The 22,430-nt window shown below is 44.5% G+C and overlaps 1 protein-coding gene across 2 annotated transcripts in view; it reads right to left on the reverse strand.

Annotated features, from left to right (window-relative positions):
* Nucleotides 1–8,795: 8,795 nt before the first annotated feature.
* PRKAR1B (protein kinase cAMP-dependent type I regulatory subunit beta) overlaps nucleotides 8,796–22,430 on the reverse strand; it is a 91,625-nt gene continuing 77,990 nt past the window's right edge. For both annotated transcript variants that reach the window (XM_014252757.2, XM_005522980.2), the window contains exons 10-11: nucleotides 11,739–11,820; nucleotides 8,796–11,321 (exon numbers count right to left, since the gene is read on the reverse strand). In XM_014252757.2, the coding sequence (XP_014108232.1) occupies nucleotides 11,149–11,321; nucleotides 11,739–11,820 (255 nt within the window). In that variant the 3' untranslated portion in view covers nucleotides 8,796–11,148. The remainder of the gene's footprint in view (nucleotides 11,322–11,738; nucleotides 11,821–22,430) is intronic.

The following is a 22,430-nucleotide window of genomic DNA, read 5'->3' on the forward strand; positions in this document are numbered from 1 at the left end:
ATCTCGGGCAGGAGCTGCCGGCGCTGCTCCTTGGCCGGCGTTCCGCCAGGCCAGAGAGGCCTGCTCCGTGCCCAGCTATCCTGAGCTCCGGCCTTCAGCCAAGGCCACCAGCCTGAAACAGCAGATACCTGTCCCTCCTCAGCTCTCCTCCCTCCCAGGCAGAGGGGGAAGCATCTGCAGTGGGTTGGGGTGTGTGAGCTAACCCTGAAGGCACACGGCCACCAAAACACTGCGAAGCGGCACAGAGCTGTGTCAGGGAGGTTTAGGGTGGATGTGAGGAGAAGGTTCTTCACCCAGAGGGTGGCTGGATCCTGGGACAGGCACCCCAGGAAAGTGGTCACAGCACCAAGCCTGACACAGTTCAAGTGTTTGGAGCACGCTCCAGAGCACAGCGTGGAATTTTTGGGTTGTTTTGTGTGGGGTCAGGAGTTGGACTCAGTGATCCTTGTGTGTCTATGACTCTATGAAAACAGAGGTGGGGCTGGGAGGGACACACAGACCCTTATGGAGCCACTCCAGGCTGTCCAGCATCACCCAAAGGGCTCAGTGGGCTGGAGCTGCTGCTCCACTGCTCACAGACTTCTACCCCATTGCCAGGCCTTTCCTGATGCCACCACAATCTACTGCTCTAGGGACTCTAAAAATATCTTACATTACACAGTAAAAGTCGTCAAGGAGCCCCCATAATTCACCTACAAATCTGACATAAAAATGATTCAAACTTTTCTTCTGGATTTATGTACAGCTGAAACATGAGCAATAGAGGGGGAAAGCTTGCAAACAAAACTAGTATCCTCAAATCTTCTGCTTATTACGTGACAACAAAGGTATGTGATGCTGCAAAGCTCTTGGCTTGTGGCCTCGCCCTGCTCTCACACAAGTCCTGGAGAAGTTACACAAGTGCAATGGGAATCCATGAATTAAGATGAGGAGTATCCCTGCCTCTCATCATTCATACCTTTGTGACAGGAGGCAGCACAGAGATGTGCTGCAAGGCAGCTGGATGGCAGTGACCTTTTCATTACTGCCCAACAGGGCACCCCCTCTCTTTGTCCATCCCATTTTTCATGCTCAGTGCCTGGTCTCCTGTTGTGGCACTGAGATTCTTCTGGGAGTGGTTTTTCAGCTGGCAGCCTGGGCAGCAAAGCCCAGCCCCAGCCAGGTAAAGAGGGTCCATGATGGGACATGAGCTCCAGGGAGCACATTTGGGTTGTAGGGCAGCTGCCCTTTGAGGTTTTTAAGAGCCCACCGTCTGCCCCTTTACTTTCTTTGATGTTCTTCAGATGGAGCCAGGATTTACAAATGCTTGACTGTAGGAAAATAATGTAGAGGAGAATGCTATTTCTCCCGCTGCTTCTTTCCCCATCTGCTCAAGGGCTTGATCCTGCAAGTACTGCTGAGACAAACCAACAGACGGGGGGAAATGATGTTTTCCAAGACCCCTCCAAGGTGGGCAGTAGCACAGAGCAATCAGCTCCAGTCTGTGTTGCTTTGTGCTTGACAAGAAACAGCCAGAGAGTCTCCAGGGAGACCTGCTTTTCCTAAGGTGCCAGTACAACTCCTTACACGGAGCACTTTGAGGTCCTGAGGCATCGCTGTCAGACCCCAGCTCACTATGGAAATGTTGCTCTGGGGAGGATTACCTCTCTCTGCAAAACACAAACCTTTCTTCTTCTCTGCTGCAGTAGTTTTTCTGCAATTATAACTTACACTGAACAGCTCTAACTGCAGGCATTAACAGCACAGGCTGCAGCCTCCCTTTACCTTCGGGTGGACAGCATGGATCAGACAGCACCCGGATGGTTTCAGCATGAATCACTCACTGCCTCTGTAACCAACATTCCCATAACCTAAATCTATCAAAAAGAACATAAACCACATCAGAAGCCAGTTCTCAGATACTCATTTGCTAAGACTTTGGAAACCTCTTATATTAAACAGATCATCTCTTTACAGGAGTATGAAGCTGCCCTAATTATACAAAGGGTGGAAAGGGACGATCTTCCATCTGGGGAGGCTGTTTAACTTCTTCTGGCTTCCTAAAAAGCTATTTTCTTGTAAACTGAGCATTCCTTCAGTGGCCTGGTAGACACAACATTCCCCATGTCCCAACTAAGTGCTGTGCAAGGAGCAGCAGTACCAGAGCCAGTCAGCCTGAACAGCCCCAGAGGGGCTGGTGCTGGCTGCCCCTGGAACACCCCATTCAGAGCATGATGTGCTGCCAAACACAGTTCTGCTTTGGCTTTTGCCTGTGGTTCCTCAGCAGTGGCCTCTGGCCTGTTTTTTTTTTGGAAGGAAAAGGTGCTCTGGGCAGCCTCCTTGTTCACACCAGGAATCACTGTGATTGTAGGGACCTCAATGGGTGAGCAGTAGCTCTGCAGCATTGGTCTGGTGGCTCTGAGGTTTCTCCATGTGGCTGGAGATACAATGAGAGCCCCAGATACTCAGGAAGAGGAACAGCTTCATCACAAAGGCTGCCTCATTTCTCACCAGCCACCATGGCCAGGTCTACCCACACTGACCACCCAAGGAGGGTGATGTCCTGGGATGCCAAACAACATCCCTCAAACCCCCTTTGCTTGCAAACCTTGCTCATCTCTTTTCTGCAGCTGGAAAACCAACTGTGAGTAGCAGTGAGGTGTCAACTACTAACACCAAGTCACATCTTCTAGGGAGGACATTACTTCCATGTTATGATAAGCCCAGGTATTTTTATTTGGCATCAGTAGCTTTTATTATTCCCTTCCCTCCTTCATCTGTCATCAATACTGTGATCAGTTTCTGCTTGTGTACATGCTCTGGTAGATGCTATAGCACAGCTGACAGCTCTCAAATTTACACTTTGTGGGAGGCATATTTCTTTGCAAAGGTTTTACATTACTACAGGTAGCAAGTCACAAAATAAAACCTTTGTTGCAAATATCATTTGAAGTTAATCTTCATATAATCCACAGTAAATATTTATGTGCAATGCAATAGTGGCCAGATTTGTTTACAGTTTGAAATTGTTAGAGAGGATTCCATATAGATTAGTCAGCTAATCTGCTGTAATCTTCTTAAAAAGCAACTGAAATGGGTTTTCTTTCACTGAATCATGTTAGCCCTGTCTATGCAGTGACTTCAGATAGGGAAGGGATTCAGGCACAAAAGGGCATTTACCTTGTGGGTGCTCACAGCATTGCTCACATTGCAGGAGAGCCATAAATTTCCCCTTCTGCCTTAGAGAACAGGACAGCTGCAATGACTGAATTTAAGCTGAGATGAGTGTCAGGCTCTTCTATCCCATTTCCTTGCTGCAGCTTTTGAACTGTATCGCCTGGGGATAAACTGATCTTTGATGAGGCACCTGCACGGTGTCTGCACAGAAGTCATCCTTTCTGAATTTATTCTGTTTTATTTCACTCCCTCCTAAGGAGATCTACAGGAGGTGCCTTTACCTAACATGCTCCTGGGTTAATAAGGAAAGCATCCCATATCCTTTACTCCCGACTCACCTTTGTTCACAGGGGAGTTGCAGCTCAGGGTGAAAAAATATTTTAGATACTCACTGTACTTCACAGAAGGTCTCTGGGTGATGTGGGCATCCACGGCACAGGTGTCTCTCCTCTGGGCTGTAAGGTCCAGGCTTGGACCTCTAATAGCCAAGTGAGTGAAGGGCAAAGCCTTGGCAGATATCTTCCTCCAACCAACCAAGCAACAAGTTTGTCTGGGACACTCAGCAAACACATGGCAGAGATGATATGAATAGTGATGAAATCCCTTTCTGTAGCTTTCACCAATATTCAGAGGTTGGAGGATCTCTCCAAGTCCTTGTTCCAGGTGTGAGGATACTTACACAGAGGTAGCCTCATGGATACAAGGCAACAGCTGCAGCATGGGTGAATCCTGAGCTCTCTGCATCCTGTCTCTATATATATATAAGCAGGAGTATAAGTGTATAAGCAGGAGCCAGGCAGGGAACAGCAGTGCTAGGAGAAAAGGGGGATGAAAGAAATCATGCTGTGGGTGTGAGGCCACCACACCAGAGACCAGCCAGGTGGTGGATGGGGTTTCCTGTGGTTCCCTGTTCACCACTGGTTTAAATCCCATCTCCTGCCCCCTTGCACTGGGAAGGTTGGGCACCTGCCTGCAACATGCTCCTTCATCCAGGCTTGAGCAGTGGCTGCAGCCCAGCTCTGCATCTGCAGGTCGAGACCTGGAACCTCCCCAGGGAAACCTGGGCAAGGCAAAACACACCTTGTGTCCCCCATAAACAACAACACTGATAGGACTGTGGCTCCCAGTCTGAGAGGGGACCTGGCCCATCACCTCTGCTGCCCTCTGGCAAACACATCAGCCTTTGGTGTCAGGGCAGTCATTTCTCTCCCCTTTCACACATCCCCAATGCCGGTAGATCATTTCAGTGTGGGTTCCTCTGAATAATACATTCATCCACAGTCCTTCCCCCACCCCGTCCTCAGCAAGGCCTTCACGAGTTGAATACGGTGGCTCAGCTCCAGCACACACAGCTGCCATCACTGCTGCAATTCTTTTGCCTTGAGAAAAAGCATATACAATTTAATATGCTCCTGGCACAACAGCTTTTCTGTAGCAGAGGAGGCGGGTTTGTTTATGGCTATTTTGATAGGGCAGCTTTCATCCGGACACAGGTTCTGCTGCATCTCTCCGCCTGCACAAGGGCGCTTTTGTTGGGCTGGTTCTCATGTTCCTCTGCCCATTTTGGTACCTTCTCCTGCTCCCTGCAAACCCAAGGTTTAAAAAGCCCTCTTTGCTGATCATGTTATTCTTTAAAAGCTAGATCCTGGGATAAGAGCCAGACATAGGCAGTGGAAGAGGGTGTGATGCTTTACTGGATATGTGTCAAGGATATGAACCATCCTGCCATCTCATGGGAATCTGGCCCATGGAGCAGAGCTCATGGTGCTTGTGGTGGCCGTTAGCAGTGACCTACAGGCTTTCCAGGCTGGGGAGCAGCTCTGTTGCTGTCTCAGACACCTTCTGTCTCGCCAAGAGCCATATGAACCATGCACAGGGGCATAACTCCTTCCTCCAGGCAGGGCCAAGACAGGGATTTTCCATCCCTGCAGGAGCTGGCACTGAAGAGATGCAGATTCCCTTGCGGCAGCAATTTCCAGAGTCACCCTTACGCAAGATAAACTGTGAACAGTGACACATCTCCCTGCTCTGCACTCCCAGGGCACCTCAGCTCCCCAGGCAGGGTGAGGTGTGGAGGAGAAGTACCTCAGGGCTAGGAAGTCTCAATCAAACAACCCAGAGTATGCAAGCCCAGCCAACTCCTTCTATCTGGCAAGCGGCTTGAGCTGCCCTTGGTTGATGAGGAGAAACAATCTCTTGTGTTTTTCAGCTGCTGAGTCTGGTCCCTCTCACTGCCACAGTGGAAATAAATGGTGGGAGGGTTTAGCCAGCACTAATTCATTGCCACGTTCAATCTGAAGCCGCTGCGACTTTGTGCTTGGCCCACAAACACAGCGGAGAAAATGAAACCGGATAGAAAATACAACGGATCATCCGATCATCGTAAGCACATGGGAGCGAAACAGAGTCACTCTGTAGTGCACATGAATTCCACACATGTGGAGGAATGCAAAGCAGCTATTGTACCCCCACTTTGCAGATTCATTTCACTGTTTTCCCAGTTTATCTGGAAAATACATACTGCATGGTACTGTACGTCGTATTTCACTGCTATGCACCATGATGTCTTCTAATGGAACAATCGCCATGCTTGTAGTCTAAGGGCAATACAAAAGTGCTTTCAAATAATAACAATACATTTTCTGTATAAAGAGGATAAGGAGTAGCCACTTCCCAGAAAGGCTTGATTTCCCTGGAGCCAGCGGTATGAACATCCAGAGAGCCAGTAACAGCAGGCAGTGGTGAGAAATTCCCTACCTCATCATCAGTCTATACATCCTATTTCCAACTGCCAGCTCTGGGCAGAGTGGAGGCTGTCAGCACCCACCGAGGGTAAGGTGAATGCACCCAGTGAGTCTTGACAGCACAAAGCTCCAATTATCCCATCAGGGCTTGGGTGGGGGTCACTTTTTTGACAAAACAACTCTCTATGCTTTGAACCAAAGCTGTGAGCAGAGGAGCAGCGTTCTCACAGCCCAGCTCCCAGAGATCACACAGCAGTACAGCATCTGCCAATTCATTCAGCACTGCTGGCCCATGCAGCAACATGGCACGCCACTGTTCCACGTTTGGAGGCAGCTTATACTGGAATAGGAGCAGTCTTCTTGGGTAAAACGATTATTTCTTTCCTCCATAAGATCTCACGACTTTTTAAAGGGAACCCTGCACACTTCAAATTGCTGAAGCACAAGAGCATGGGAAGTATGCTGCAGCTGGTCTGGGCTGTGGAGGCTCTCTGTGGTACTTGTGCAGAGAATGACTTGAAAACAAGAATTAAAGCACAGCTGGGGAGGGGCTGAAACACTCAGAAGGGAAAAGTTATCCTTGTACATCAGATAGGAGTCAGAGCAGCCCAAGGAGACGCTCATGCTTTGCTTTCCTTGCCCAGCAAAGTGCAGCCTCTTTTCTAAAAACTCAATCCAGATTTTTAGACATCAGAAGAATCACTCTGGTATTGGAGCCTGATCAAGCACAAAAAACATCCTCAGCCTTCAGAAAAATACCAGATGGCTGCAGATGCCAGCTCCTTCGGCCAGGCAGTGTTTTGAGAGAAAAGGCCAGCTTGTTGTGAGAGTGCTGCATCCCAGATACAACTCTGCAGAGCAGCAAAGAACCACAAAGAAATCCCTGGAGGAGGAGGAGCATCCAAGCCAATGTATTCCCGTAACATTAGATTTTCAAGGCTACACATATGCTCGTATCCAAATATGCTCTCTTTCTCCAGAGGGAAGAGGGACCTACAGAAGTGACTGGCTGGAAATGCTCTTATGAGTTTCTGAGCAGTTGTGTGCACTTGAAGCTCCAGTCAGAGTTGCCAAATCATTGGAAAGAAGTTAAAAAAACATGCCTGGCAATGTAAGAGGGGATAATTTAGTCTCTACATAATGAACTGGTCTTTGGAATATCAGCTGTGAGACTTTAAGCTGGTTGGTTCTCAGTCACCTTGAGGAGGTCATCATGGTGCTGCTGCTGCATGGGATAATATCCTCTTTGCCCTACCTAAGTGGGCACAAAGAACAAACAATTCTCCCATAAATAGGACAGTGAAAGGATTTATGCACCATTTAAGACTTAAAACTGAATGGGATGTACACACCTTGTGCAACTTTCACAGCAGGAGAAATGTCACCCTTTGGGTGACAACTCCACTTCCAAAGACCACTGACTGCAAGGGAAACAGCCCAGGAGCCAATAACCCAGCTGGGGTTACTTGGTTCTCCAGCAGCTCTTGTTTCCCACCAGCACCTGAACAGGTAACAGGGTGTCAGACCCTGTTTGCTTGATGATCAAGGAAGGATTCACAGTGTTCATGTGACTCAACGACTTCCACACCATTTTAGCAGCGCTTTAGTGCCACAAAGCAGTGGGAATGCCTGAGCCAGCCAGAGTAATGTGATACACACACCAAAACCTGGTCAGCCACATGGCCTTGTAAAATCCTGAGGTGCAATTAGTTTCTATTAAAAAAAAAAGATTTTTCTTTTGTCTCAGGAGTCCTGAAATGGCTGTGACACAATTAAAACCAACCAAAAAAGGAATGCAATGAGGAGTGGTGAGATGCTCTTTTCTGGGGAGCGTGGGCTGGTAATGTCCTTCTGGAAGGACCTCAGAGAGAGTGGTCACTTTTGATTACTGCATAATGTGAGTAATTCTCTGGAAAGACCAGTCCTTCCCTCCTGAATCATAGCGAAGGGGGGAAAAATAACACGCTCCAAAAACGGAAAACTGGACAGCCCTTGGATGTCGGGAGCCGCCCAAGATTTCTGTGCGGGGGCCACCACAGAGAAGCTGCAAGGAGTGAGCCACTGGCCCTGCCCTCTGCTCTGGGGTGACAGCTCCAGCTCTGGAGCCAAGCTTGGACCATAACACACCTACTGCAGTGGCCACCCAGACCTCTGTTAGGTGGGGTGGTGCTAACAGCACATGGAGCACCTCATCACCCAGAAGCCACTCTTACCAGTTTTTCAACCCATGCTCAAACCTACATACTTGAGGTACAGGTGGTTCCTTTGGAGGCTCTGCCTTCTCTGAGAAGATTGTCCTCAGAGTAGCTCCTGGCCAGCCCATGGCATGAATACAAGCCATGGCAGCAGCACAGTGCATCCCTGGTGCCAGAAGTGGGGCTGTGCTTCAGTCCCAGAGCAGCCACACTTCTAAAAATCCATGTGTGGCCAAAACTTGAACGACTGGGACAGATCCCTGGTGTGGCTGGGACCATGGGCTTTGCTTGTGATATTGTGGAAAAAGGAGCAGCACTGGCATTTGAGAAGGAAAGAGCCTGTTTTTCCCCAGGTGTACCCCCTGGCTGGACAACAGGCTCAGCATCATCCTGAGGGTTCCACAGCCAGCACCTGGACAACAGCAGGAAGATCCCAGAGACACCTTGGACCCCTATTTCTTTATATAGACATATATGGTTACATTTAAACAGATGATTTTTTTTCCTTCATGCTAATCCTCCACAAAACCAGTTTGGTTTCCATTACTATATATAGCACTGGGAATCGTGGTCTATTTTTTGTCCCTTTGCATCTGATTATTTTCAGTAGAGCTCAAAGCTTTGATGATATGCAGATTTTAACTGGAACATGACATCTACTCACACAGACTTCCATTAGCAATAAACCCACAATGGCCGCTTATAACGTAGAAGAATTTTATTCATACCATAATCCTGTCCCATCATCCACTGCAAATATTACAATTATCTTCAAAATGTCACTGAATATCATTTTGTTCCACTTAAAGCACAGGAATCCTGGTGTTAGACAGTTACATTTCTCTTGAGATTGCTTATAACAGAACCATAATTCAAACGTATTTTCCATGAGCTGTAAAGGTTTAAAGCAAAGAATCTGCAGTGTGTCTGTGTGCTCGAGTAACTTCTAAACAGTGAGGCTAATGCTTGGTATTTGACAAGAGATGTGTCCTGCATATTATGTGAAACGCTCACAACTTTTTTTACCAACACAACAGAAATGCAACAGGTAAAAGAACATACTTGAGTGACTGGTAACATTTAAAAAATATTTCTTTTTAAAATTGCACAAGAGAATACAAAAACAGTGCAGCAAATAATCAAATGCATATACATTGACCTATATATATAGAATGGGGGTCTGCCTACATAAATGCACATGATATAAATTGCAAGGTTGGAAACTGAATGGTCATATTTAATAACACATGCAAGAAGCATAACATAATCATAATAAATAGCAGCAACGAATATACACTAACAGGACCACTGAAATTATGCTAAAATAAATTAAGCACCTTTAAGTGATGAGAAGAACGTGAAGCTGAGAAGCTTTTTAGCTCTGTGAGAACCACTGTGGGCAGCTACTGGAATACTGGGCCCTTGGTGGGAGTCAATAGGAAAGTGTCCAATTAGCATTTGTTAATTCCAAAGAAGAAAGCAATTGTGTGTCAGTAGGAGTCATTTTAGCCATTTAGCCAGCTACACCTCTAGTTTCAAAAGGGAGATTGCTACCATATTTCACTGCTTAACCTTTGGCATGTCAAAGGTACAGAAAGTTTGTATTTACTCAGAAGAATGTTATTGTAAAGAAGAAATGGAGTTTTGGCCCAACTGAAGGGCAGGCAGTGCTGTTAAGGGTGGCTGAGATGCAGAGCTTTGATGCATGTGTAACAACTAGGTTACCTGCAAGATAAAGCTTTGCAAATCATAATCCAAATGATCCCATCCTTGAGGGCTGTGCAGATCCCTAACCCTGAGAGATCTGAAAAAAGCTCCATTCAGGAGGAGCCCCATGTCTGGGCAGGGTAGCAGTGACTGCCAGCAAGGCTGTGAGGCCCCTGGAGGGACCTGGGCTCCAGGATCCTGGTGCTCTTTGTTACATAATACCTGACTTTTGGAGGAGAAGCAGCATTTTGAAGCACTCATTTGGCTTTCAGAAAATTTAAAAAAATTCTAAAATTTAGTCATATACTAGTAGAAAGGCAGTTGAATTTAATTAAGTGGATCTTATTAAAAACAAGCTGCTGTATTTGTCCCTGAAGTGCACCTGGCACCATCTCTTCAGTATTTCATATAATGTTCAGAGAAGTGGCTGAGGACATTCTGCTGAGTTTTGAAACCAACTTAATTCAGCAGAGAAGCCCCCATTTGACTTCTAAGGACTTTAATGTAAATCCTCATTTAAAAAAGGCTGAGGACACCTAACTTAGGTCCTAAAGGCTCCATTTGAATTCTTACAAAACATTGTCCCTTGACCTCTTCACCCAGAAGACTGGTGCAGGCTGTTTGCCTGAGCATATCCTACAAAGCAGACCCAAAAGGGTTTGTGACATGGAGGAATATGGCCCCTATATCTAAGCCACAAACAAAATCACTCAAAAGCTTTACTTTTCCCTGGCTTGCTGGAATGATCAAAACCTTCCTCCAACCTTCCCCCTGAAACTGCTTCTCATCAATGAGACTGCCACTCATTCCACGGGATTTCAGAACCCCCCAGTCCATAACCAGTGAAAAGTCTTTTAGAAGTGACAGGCAGAGAGATATCATGGAATCACAGACTGGTTTGGGTTGGAAGGGACCTGAAAGGCCATCAACTTCCAACCCCCTGCCATGGGCAGGGACACCTTTCACATCACTTGATCAAAGAACCTTGACAAAAGGTGAATAAGACCAGCTTTAAAGATAATAAAAAACCAGAAATTCATACGTATTTTAAATAGTTGAACCCACAGTTTCAAGCAATATGAACCAACAATAGGTAAAAATCTTGTCTGCAAGCCAAGAGCCCAAAAGAGCCCCAGTCTTCCCTAAAGCTAGTCTTACCCCAAACAGTTATCCTTCCACTTCCATTTTATGTGAGATTTGAGCTGACATCCACTAGATGACATAAACAGAAAAAAATACACATAAAATGCATACTTCTTTTTTTTTTCTTCATAAAGCTATGGAGCTGCACAGAGCAAATTTTAAGTGCACAAGGTCACACGAAGGCAGCTTTCCAGAGGAATCATTTAGACGGTGAGCGAAATGAAGCTGTTGTATCTCTGAATGTTTCTCTTGAGGATCTCGGAGCAGGGGCCGAGCACTCGTTCGAAGCGGGGCCGGTCCAGCTTCACACACTTGAGGGGTCCACGTGCCACCACCGTGGCTGCCCGGGGCCGGTTGAGCAGCAAGGCTATCTCACCTGGAAACAGAGACAACACACTGCCACATGCCCTCCTCTCCTTCAGAGGGTGCATATTCCACCATCCCATTGCTCTGCTTGTAGAACATCTCCCTTTATATACCTCTTGATAGACACTTTACATAATTCTGGTGACAGTACAAATGCATTACACATGCATAATGCATGTGTGTAAAATGCCTTTGAAAACAAATGCTTTCAGACTGTTTTGCTGATTCTGGATCTGTCTCCTGTCAGCTACACTGGTGTAAACCAAGGAATGGATTCAACTTCCCTGAAACCTCTGAGCATCGCTGAGAGCAGCGGCTGACCTGCACATAACCTCTCGCATGTAAGAGTGGAACACTAATTAAGACAATAATTACTTGACCCAGACGTGTCTGTCTTTCTGAACCACGCTTAGCTGAATTTTCTTACCAAAATAATCTGATGGACCAAGTCTTCCAACTTCAATGTATTCCTCGTTGTCAGACCTGCGCTGCAGGACAGAGGCTGTGCCCTGGGAAGAGAAGGGCAGGGAGTCAGCTGGCTTTGCTCAAACCTGAGTATTTCCTTTTGTATATCACATATATATGATATATTGATATATGAATGAAAGGAATTAAAGGATCTGAAAAAAAATAAATAAATAAAATTATTTCTCTGTTATGAATTGTATGGATGCAGATGTATTCAGCTCATAAAGAGGACAGGAACAGGACAGAATCCAGAAATTCATATTTAACTAATGCACATCATGCTTTAATGTAAACGTATGGTTTAATATAATTTTAAAATATGTTCTGTGTGGATGCAGAACCTGAGAGAGAGAGAGAGATACAGAAAAGATTTACATTAAAAGGAATAAAAAGGTAATTTTCCCAGTAATAATCCTGGGACATGATTTTGTAAGAGCAACTAGAGCTTATTCCTCAGCTGACCTATTGCTGAAATGGGTGGCAAAAGAAGTTTTTAATGCTTGCTGTAACAAAGGGTGGTGGTTTTTTTACTGGCTTTGCCTGCTCATGGTCTGTAGTGGTCTGGACACCTGCAAGTCAGTCTCTGGAGAGATGGAATGTGCCTTGTCTCCACTACCCTTAATAACTGCTGTACCTGACACGTGCTAATACATGTTAAAACTCAGTTACAATCTATTTAAACCTTCAAAGAGTTTTACATGCAGAAATATTCTGACCTGGAGGAAATCTTAAATTATTGTGGCATAAAGCTTTTGTAGAGGAACAGAGAAGGTATCTGCTTTTCTGGAAAAAAAATTATAGTAACATATGAGAATATCTTCTGAGTCCAAACCAAAATCATAGGGAAAGGCCAAATGTTAACATATTTTGATTTTAACTGAAAAACCTCCATCCAGAGCAGAGTATTCAGTGAACATTCAATAGCTGCAAATATCCTGCAGCCTCCTTCAACCAAAAGAAACTTGTGCACCTCCAGGAGGTAAATCCTATTTCTTCTGTCAAGTTTTCAGAAAAAAAATCCTTTTCCTTGATATAACTAAATTGTTCCACCAACACTGCAGTTTTCCAAGATCTTCCAGTAAATCTGCAAGGGCATGAAAATGCAGATAGTGTAATGAGTGTTGTTATTCACACTTGCTGCAGCTTTCAGAACAGACCCACATTCACAAGCAGCACTCTCAGAAATACCCCACACAGGGAATAATGCCTGCATCAATCTCCCTCTTGCCAAACTTTGGATCAGGTGCAGCTCAGTAAATTGATGCTGTTCTCGTTGCCTGTACAGTGAAGATGGATTCAGAGTCACTTCTTGCCCCTGTCCTCCTCTCATCTCCATCTGGAGCCTGGCAAAAACTGAACCCTTTGACCCAAATAGCTGCCTGCAATCCATGTCTCCAAAAGGAATTTTTAAAAAAATATTTTATTACAGATGTTTTATTACATAAAACAAAAAAAATTCCCTGAAGTAATCATAGTGACCACCCAGGTCAAATGAAGAAAGGACTCAATTCCCCACTGCTCACCTTCAGCACATTGCTATAAAGGTAATCACAATATCAAGCAATATTGCTTTCATCTTCCCAAGTGTCAGCTTTTATTGTGGCTAATATTTTTCTGACAGGGTCCATGTGATATAGGACTCCAATAAGTCAGCCTTCTGAAGCAATTTCTTCCACTGTTCCACTACAGTCAGCCTTTTTAATCCGAGAAACACCATATCTGCTGGAGAAGGACAGATGTGTCTGGCCTCCACAATAAACACTTGGCTTGGCAGGATAAAGCAATGCATATTCCAGATCCATATTTTTTCCACTCTTGTTTTAACAGTCACATAGGCTTTTCCCATTGCCCAGTGAGAGCAGGTCTATCTCAGAGCAAAACAAGTTTCCTGAAGTCCTGACAGCGAGCACCCAGATGTCAGCTCTGATTACACTGCTTGGCCCCTTGTTGCACCAGCCACCAGCTCCACAAGTACATCCTGGAACATTGTCAGAGTGACCTTCATGGGAAGGCTGTCCACCCCAGGAAACAAAGATGTTTTTATAATTGCCTGCCTGTATCACCTTCACTTTGTGTGTCTTATCTCTGGAATCAGCACTATTCTGACTGTAGTCGAGGAGTCCAATTGTAGACAAACAGTGTAAATGGGGCAGAAATAATATAGAAATATAACAATAAAAACAAAATAATACAGAATAAAATACTACAGAAGCAGTCCTTCATTACCCATATATCTGCTAAAGTTGTCATGAATTCAGTTTTGACCCCTACCCTTGTTCTCATCCCAAGTTTTGTGGCTGTTTTAAATTTTATTTTACTTGTCAAATCCTTCTGATAAAGTTTTTCATTTTTCTGTCCTTCTTGTGCTTTAGGATGTCTCACATCCCACAAATGATAGGACTGAATAAATCCTCTGGGCCCTGTCCCAGGAGGTAAGGGCATTATCTAACAAGGGTTCAGGGGCTCATCACTCTCACTCTCAAATGCATTTTCTCTCTATGGGGAAGACTTCTCCTTAAATGACACACAAAACTTGGCACGATGAATCTCTGAAACAAGCTACATGATCCTAGATTTGCAGGATCAGGCAGCTTAGTGCTGCTCAACTTAAAATACTGCCTTGTACACTGATACCCGTTTCAGCCTCCTACACCACCAAGCAAACCCTACAGAGCGCGAGCTCGAAGGCTGCCGAGAAGGTTTGACACCATTTAATAAATCAGCCCTTTGTGATGATATTAAACTGAAGGCAGACAGGCATGTCTTTCTGCTAGCAGACACTTGGGAGTGAAATTATGGTCTTTGGGGGATCCAGGAATATTCTCTTTCAGTCACTGGGGAGTGCCTGTATTCCCAGAAACTGATAGCATTAACCTTCTCTGAGTAAATACGAGCATCCTATTGCAAAAACAACAAGAGTAGGAGTTCCCAAAGCACTGTGCCACCAGCATCTCTCTGCCATCCTCACCCCCCACACCTGCCTGCTCCCTCTGGCACTGCTCCAGAGCACTGCTGGGAGTGTTTATTCAACTCCTTCCAAATGCTTCAGCAGTTTGTTTTGCAAAAATTTATGCCTTAGATATGGCACCATGATTTATGATATAAAAAATAAATTAAGGTTTATAATGCATGAGTTCCCATCCTCTCCAAAGTAATGAGATTTTGATAGATGTTTCACTTTTAAACTCTCAGACCCTACAGACAGATAAGGAAGACATTCTAGAGTGTGGCCCATCTGGATCAACACTGGGATTCCCAGGCCTTATCCTGCAGGTACTTCCAAGCATTAATTGCTTCAGGAGCCCTGTTTTTATATTTAAGTATGAATCCTATAGCCAGCAGTTGGCCTAAAGAGCCTGGCTACAAAAGACAAGTATGATTCATGGTGCTAAAAACTGCAATCCTGTATTTTTTCCCTCTATTCCAGCTCAGTGGATCAGGTGGGATCACTCCCAGGCAGCACAAGGCAAATTCTGGTAGTCTGTGTTACCCCTGGGTGGGGCAGGCAATGCAGGATGGGCTTCACCAGGGGCAGGGGGTGGGATGGAAAACCCTGCACTGTTTTAGAAACTTTTTGGTTTAAAAGTCAGTCATACTGATTGTCTGGTTTTGTTGGTCTAACCACCCATTTTAAAGATATAGCCATCAATAAAAAATATAGTGAAGTTCCATCTGGGATAAAGGATAATTATTAAAAGGAAGACATTATTAAAATTATAAGAAAATAACTTCAATTTTCACAATCAGGAAGTTACTACTTGATTTTCTAATTTTATTTCATACTTTTTTTACTGACTGCTTTTTCTAAAAAAGCACAGGTGACATTTTTTGCCCATGGCCTCAAAATGCGGCATTTTTATCCTAGTTTTGAGCTTAGAAAGCTTTTCTAGCCTATTTTATTTTCCTCTTCACCACCCAGCCCAAAGGGCAGTGCAGTGTATGGAATTAGAGATGGAAAGGTCAGGCTGATCATCTGTGATTGCCATTAACTCCATCGACAGCAGCTCTGAACATACCTTTGCTCTTTCTCACTTTGTTAACCCACACACTCCACAATTCACACGTTCAAAAGATAAGTTTCCCCTCACTCCACAGCCACACAAACCCTCATTAATGTGTTGCTATTAAATCTTTGCAGTTACTACAAAAGGAGAAGGAAGGGGCTTTGCAGTGGCACAAAACGCTGCTGCTCCCACGGCGAAGCAGAGGGACTGGATGGAGCTGCAGCAGGTCTGAAATGAATTAAAAGATCTGTCACACAGTATGATTCTGGGAGGATTTCATTTAATTGTAGGCAAGACGAGGTTTGTGGAAGTAATGTATTTTATTAGATCAACAAGCAGAGCTAGAAAAAGGGAGGAGAGCTCTTGGGCTCATGTCTGTCTTCAGGTTGCCTATTTCCCCAGGTATATCTAATAAAATCCACCATTCATCTGCCTACAAACAGTGTTTGGGCCATGTTCTTACACTATAACAGCTACAGCTATATTAAGTTGCATCTTATTTGATCATATCTGCTTCCTAAAGCATCTCCAAATCATTAACTTAATTTAAGGAGAGCCAGAAGCTCAAAATGCTACATATTTCCTGGAAACTCCTGGGAGTTGGAACTAGTTGATTTATGGGGTCCCTTCCAAGCAAACCCATTCTATGATTCTATGAAATAGTGATTGCCTGGTGAATCTGAGAGACCTGTCAGCCAATGCTTCAACCCCCACTTCAAAAAGTTGAAATTCAGTTGTCTGATGTGAAACCTCAAGTAAATTTGGTGCAGTTTGGAAAACTCATCCCTCTCAGCTATCCCTCCTGATGAGCCAGTTGTGATGGTGGGAACAGGCTGCCAGAGCAGCCCCAGGTTTGCAGTGACTGGAAAAGTGGTGGCTGTTTGCTTTGCTTATCTCAAGCAAGTCAGTTCTTTTCTGCATTCATTAGAATTCACTATAAATACTGCACAAGGCAATGCCAAGGTAATGAGCTGCTGAGAGCTTTTGAGAATGAATATGCAACATTTTGCACATCCAGCTTTTTTAATTTGGTTGTGACTCTGTACATTTGGAGTTGCACTGATTTCCTGGGATTTTTAGGAAGCCAGCATGTTGGGAATGGGGTTAGGATTAATAATGCAAGTTCAAAGGAGCTCTAAAAGCAATGTTAAACAAGCTCTGCTCCCTGATCCCCACCCAGCCTCCTTAAGAGAGCAGTGCTGCCAAAAGCACCTTTACACTGTCAGTGATCATCACTAGGTTGTCAATTCATCTCATTTGCCATCATTCTCAACAGCACATCAAATTCTAGCAAAGATGGAAAGCACCAGTCCCTGCCCAGCTCCTGGACATCATCTCTACAACCACGACTGATATCAAACAACCTGCAGGTTGCTGTGTGTTTTATATCACACCTGCTTCAAACTGCCCTACACATGCCCAAACTCACGGTTCTCTGCTATTCAGACATGTTTATATTAGTTTAGGACTGTGGGTTTAAGAATAACACCCAGACCCAGGAGAGAGGAACAAAGCTGTCTAGAGCAGTCACCAAAATAGCCACAAATATTAAGGTACTTTTAAAGACGACAATCAATCATAAGCCAAGTGTAGCTTAAAACAGCAGAAAGAACTAAGCCACAGGGCATTTCCTAGGGATATACAGGAGGCCAGGGTTAAGGCCCAGACATGACTACACCCAGCCCATCATTAATCACCAGGAAATGCCTTTGTCTTGATCGTTCAGTATTTAAAATCATAGATGTCTGACACAGGAAGACCTTTTCAGTCGTTTTGTTCATCCTCCTATCTCAGTACCTCAGACAATCTTTCACTTCAGTGTTTCTTTGATACAGCCTGCATTAAACCTGTGCTATACCTATGTATTCCTCTTGAAGTGAAAGAAATGCTGTTACTAAATGGAAGTCAACATTCAGACAGAGGGAGACCAGTAAACACAGTAAAAAGCCAAAAGGAATTGTATCAACAGCAATTTCCTTTGTGCATGGAGACCATTGCAGTACTCAGGTGAAGTAAAGTGGGTTTTGCACAAAGAAGAAAAAGATTGAATTTCTTGTTTTGTTAAGCCTTTCCGGTTGAAAGGCTTTAGAGGAGCAAAATTTTAAATTTTATAGTATATTGTTGCCTTTGAGCCACAGCAGCAGAGCTACCATCAGGCTAGACCACACAGATGTCCAGTAGAGGCATATCCACATGGTGGGGGACTCATGACTCCATCATCATCATCACCATCATCATCATCATCCCCATCATCAGACAGAGGGACACCACAGCCCCAGTGCTACACTTCTTCAAACCACCAGGGTTAGGGATAGGGATAGTCCAGTTGCCAACAGGGAAGCCTGGGAGCGAGGGGATGGTGATAGAGGAATCAAGGATACCAGCTCTGAGCCATGGGAGGAACCCCTTGCCTGGGGTGTGATCCTCCTTGGCTAGTTTTCCTGGCTCCATGCCCAGAAGGCTGGGAAGCCATTGCACCACAGCCTTTGGGGTTCGTCTGCACTTCTATCTTTGCTCCATTCTGGGATTTTGGTCACCCCTTCCATTACACATTCAGTCACCTGTTGCAGGGGTGACAAGAAGCAGAGCCAGTCAGTAAAGGTGGGCTCAGATGTTGGTTTTAATGAATCATCTCAGGGATACTTAGCCTTGACTAATCAGTAGCTTCTGTGGGAAAACAACTGAATTAATATTCATCCCAATGCCAGATTTTAAAGACCTTCTGTGCCAAGTGCTGTGGATTATTGGCAACAAGGCCCTGTTTTCCCCCCTCAGACATGTCAGTGCACAAAGCAATAAAAGTCACAAAGGGAAAAAAATGTTGCATTTTAGAGATTCTTTCTTTCTACAAAGCTAGCCATTATCTTGACTCTCTCTGAAGCCAGGAAATGTCCACTGAGTAAACATAAAAGTGACTTTATAATGGGTTATTCATCAACTGTTATATTTGTGACTGACCTGACAGGGCTCATCTCCTGGAAGCAGAGAGCTACCACCTACAGCCAGGGCAGGGGTGAATGTATGGGAGAGAAAACACGAAAACAGTGCTGAACCTCCCTCACCCTGCCCGCAAAATCCTTTCTGGTGAAAATCGTTTTTAGCTGTTAATGCTGTTTTACGGCCCAATTACTCCTACCACCATCTGCTTCTTTGTGAAAACATTCTGTAGATGCTGAAGTAACCAGACCAAGCAAAAGGCTGAGGCAGACATTGTCATTAAAGTCTCATAACTAATGCTGTGACCAGGGCTGGGAGAGCAGCTGTGGCCAGCAAAGGCAGCAGCTTCTGAGAGAGAAATAAAACTTGGAGTAAAATGGGGAAAGGAAAGAAGAGAGCTCATCACAGAGATCAGGAAAATCCCCCATGGAAAGTTCTCTTTGACTCCTTCCTGTTGGTAAATCTAGTCTGTTCAAAGGACCAAAACATTACATTCTAAAGAAAAAACCTCACAAACTCAAATTTGCCTCATCCTGGAGCACACTGGGAAGGGTCTAGCATGCTCCAGAAAATCCACACTGCACAGCTAATGAAGGAGTCCTCAGGGCTATATTCTTGCAGCAAATCTGCAGTCAACTCAAAGATATCTTTGCAGAGGAGGGGCAAAAGCTTTTCCAGTAAGGGGCAGCTTTAACATTATCCAGAGAAAGGGATGAACTCCAGCAGGGATTGGGAAGTTCTCCATTTCTTTTCCTCTGGGTTGAGCACCACCATGTTTCAGTTCTTGTTTACACTGCAGTGTTTTGGCTTGAAGACAGAGAGGCTCTCCTCAAGACAGAGCTCCCAGCTCCTGACATAGCAGATGCCTTTAATGTCAGTTCAGATTTAACATGCCTGGGGCCACAAAGTTCTTGTTCACCTTGGCTAAGTGCTTTGAATCAGGGCTTGTGAGCTCAGGCTCCAGTGCCAAAGGAGCTTTTGGGGATCCTGAAAACCTGGAGGGGTAAACAGCCTGTGCTGCTCTCCTTACTCCCATGGAGAGGCTTTTCATTCCCCGTGAACCTCCAAGGTTTTGCAGACTGCCCTGGTAGGAAGACACTACTGACAGGACCAGTAAAGTGCTAAAGAGCACCAGCCATACCCCAAAGTTGGTATTAGCTCAGGAAGAAGTCACAGGCTGCTTTGAACACAGAGAAAATCTTGCACTCTGATTTTTATGAAAATTCAAATGGGGCATGCATATATTAAGAATGAAACTGCCAATTACTAACTTTGGGGTTTGCTTCTCTGCACACCAAATGATTTCACTGATTTCCCTGATTTCCACATATCCCATTGTGGTACAGGGCCAGGGTGTGTCTGTCATTCCAGCATAAACTTCAGTTTTATGGGTTTACAAATCAGATGTTTTAAATTACAGCTGAATGAGACTGGAGACTCCTACACAAGTTGTCATGTCAAAAGTGAACCGGGGAAATATTCATGCATTTTTTTTTTTTATGCTGGGTATCACATGTGCAAAAAGAGGCTGGGAAAACTACTTTTAAGCCTTTGGGAACAGTGTGGCTGCACTGCATCCTCCTGGGAATTGTGCTCCAAGAGCTGGGTTTATCAATATCCCAAAGACAGAGTAACACAGTAGGTCCTGTGTGTACATGGTGGTGCTGACATAAGCAATGTCCTCATCCCCAGTGTCCTGGAAGACCACCAGCACATCACTCCTCAGCTGCCATTTCAGCCCTCAGGGACTGCTGATAGCATCATTCCTGGGACAGCTTTTATGTTAGAGCTAAGGATCAGCAGTTCTAGGGCTGCTTTCCAAAAGAAGACAAATCCTTTGAACTACGTAGCCAAAGACACTGCAAATATTCCTTTAGCCAGTAAATAATCTTGGATTTTTACTTTTTGCCAACCTTTGATTTATGAGAGACCTTTCTACAAAAACAAGGGATGAAATCAACACATTTCTCCCAATACAAAGTGCAAGTGACTTCCACATCACCTGCAGTATAAAATAACAGCCATCATTTTTGGGTGCTAACATTTAACCTAAAGGAACAAGGGTGTTCCATTAATGATGGGGTGCTGGCCACAGGCTCCCATTGTTTCTCTGCCTTAGACCTCTATAAGCAAAATCATGAAGACCTTCAAGGTATCTAATTCCCATCAATTGTTTTTCCAGCAATGAAGAACTATCCCAATTCTTATGCCCTGTGCATAAGATCACACCATGCAACATGGAGGTTGCTTCACACACCTCATCAGAAGGGGTAGTGAGGATAAAAGCCCTGTGACCTCCATGAGATCTCCATGTAGGTAAGAAGGAATGAGCTGGTTAAAAGGTTATATGTATTACAGACCACAGTTACTATAAATCTTACAATAACTTAATTATAAAATTATTTATCTCATACTATATGGAGGGGCCAAATCCAGGTGAAAACTCTTTTCTATTATAAACTATTGGCTGTGGACACTGCTTTTACACTGTGTTCCTTTCCATCAGACCTCTTTTTCAAAAAGACTCATTTTCCTAATATAAAAGCTATCTGACATTAATGGTCTTGCAGAAAGATGATGCAAGAGGACTTAATTCTGGTTGTGGACTCAAGATTGAGTCACAAATGGGTTTGACAGTATTTCTTTAACTGTACATTTTCAAACTATTATATATTATTCTTCATTCTCTGGGTTCATAGCAACTCGTGGAATTTACATACAGTTGTCCTGGTTTCTGCCACAAATGAGGAATGAAATCTGCAAAGCCCTAAAATAGACTAGAAATAGTGGTTAATCTGAAGTTTCACAAAATTGTTAGGAAAATGCTCCCTCGTACATCACTCCTGAGGTGTCAGGTTTTACAGAATTCACCAGAGGTGACTGCACTGCAGCAGTTATTGGTGGGGCTGGAGAAAGAGTTGGAAGGAAAGGCCAAAAGCTGCAGTCACTGACAGGTCCTCCATGGCTGGTGGGAAGAAGAAAGGGAGCAGCCATTTGCTTCCTATGAAACATTATCCCATGGATATGCAGCCTGACCCACTGCCCATGGAAGTAAAACTGAGTTTAACAAGACCTGGACTGAGCTGACATTTTAGTCTCTTTGACTCAGCAAAATACTTCACCTCCATCCCTCCTCAGGATGGGACCCAGTCACACACACAACTTTTCATCTTTGACATCAGCTGGCTGTTAAAAATGGATCCTGAACAGAGAGGAACTCTGTACCAGGGCCAATGGAAGTGCTCCAGCACAACTGAGTGATACCAAGAAAATCGAACGTCCCCTTCCTGTGGGAAACAATGTCTGTGCAGTTAAAAATAAGCAGAGTGCAGAGCCTTGGTGCCTGCTGGCTCTGTTTATTCAGGATATTTTGTTTATTGGGTACATTAGGAGTCGCTGCAGACTGCCTTTGACAAACATTTTCGGTATCAACAAAATCCTGGTAACACTAAGCAGTTCAGATTTGTAGCCTTTGAAACTCCTTTTCTAGACAACATTCATCTTCCTAATTAATAATTAATCGCACTGTGTTTTAAAGAGATTATCAGGTGTGATAGCAGAGTGTGCCTAAGGCAGTGACTTCATTATCCCTAAAGAAGGAGTTTACTTTGTAGTTCTCCTGCCTGTGGCAGGGGTAGGTGCCAAAGGGGTCTCTCTTAGGTTAGAATGTCAAAGAGCAAGGATTTAGGGCAGGAAACAATTGAGCTATT

The sequence above is a fragment of the Pseudopodoces humilis genome, chromosome 18, assembly GCF_049639895.1.
Source record: "Pseudopodoces humilis isolate 2021_Gansu_Grassland_sample_001 chromosome 18, ASM4963989v1, whole genome shotgun sequence".
NCBI classification, from domain to species: Eukaryota; Metazoa; Chordata; class Aves; order Passeriformes; family Paridae; genus Pseudopodoces; species Pseudopodoces humilis.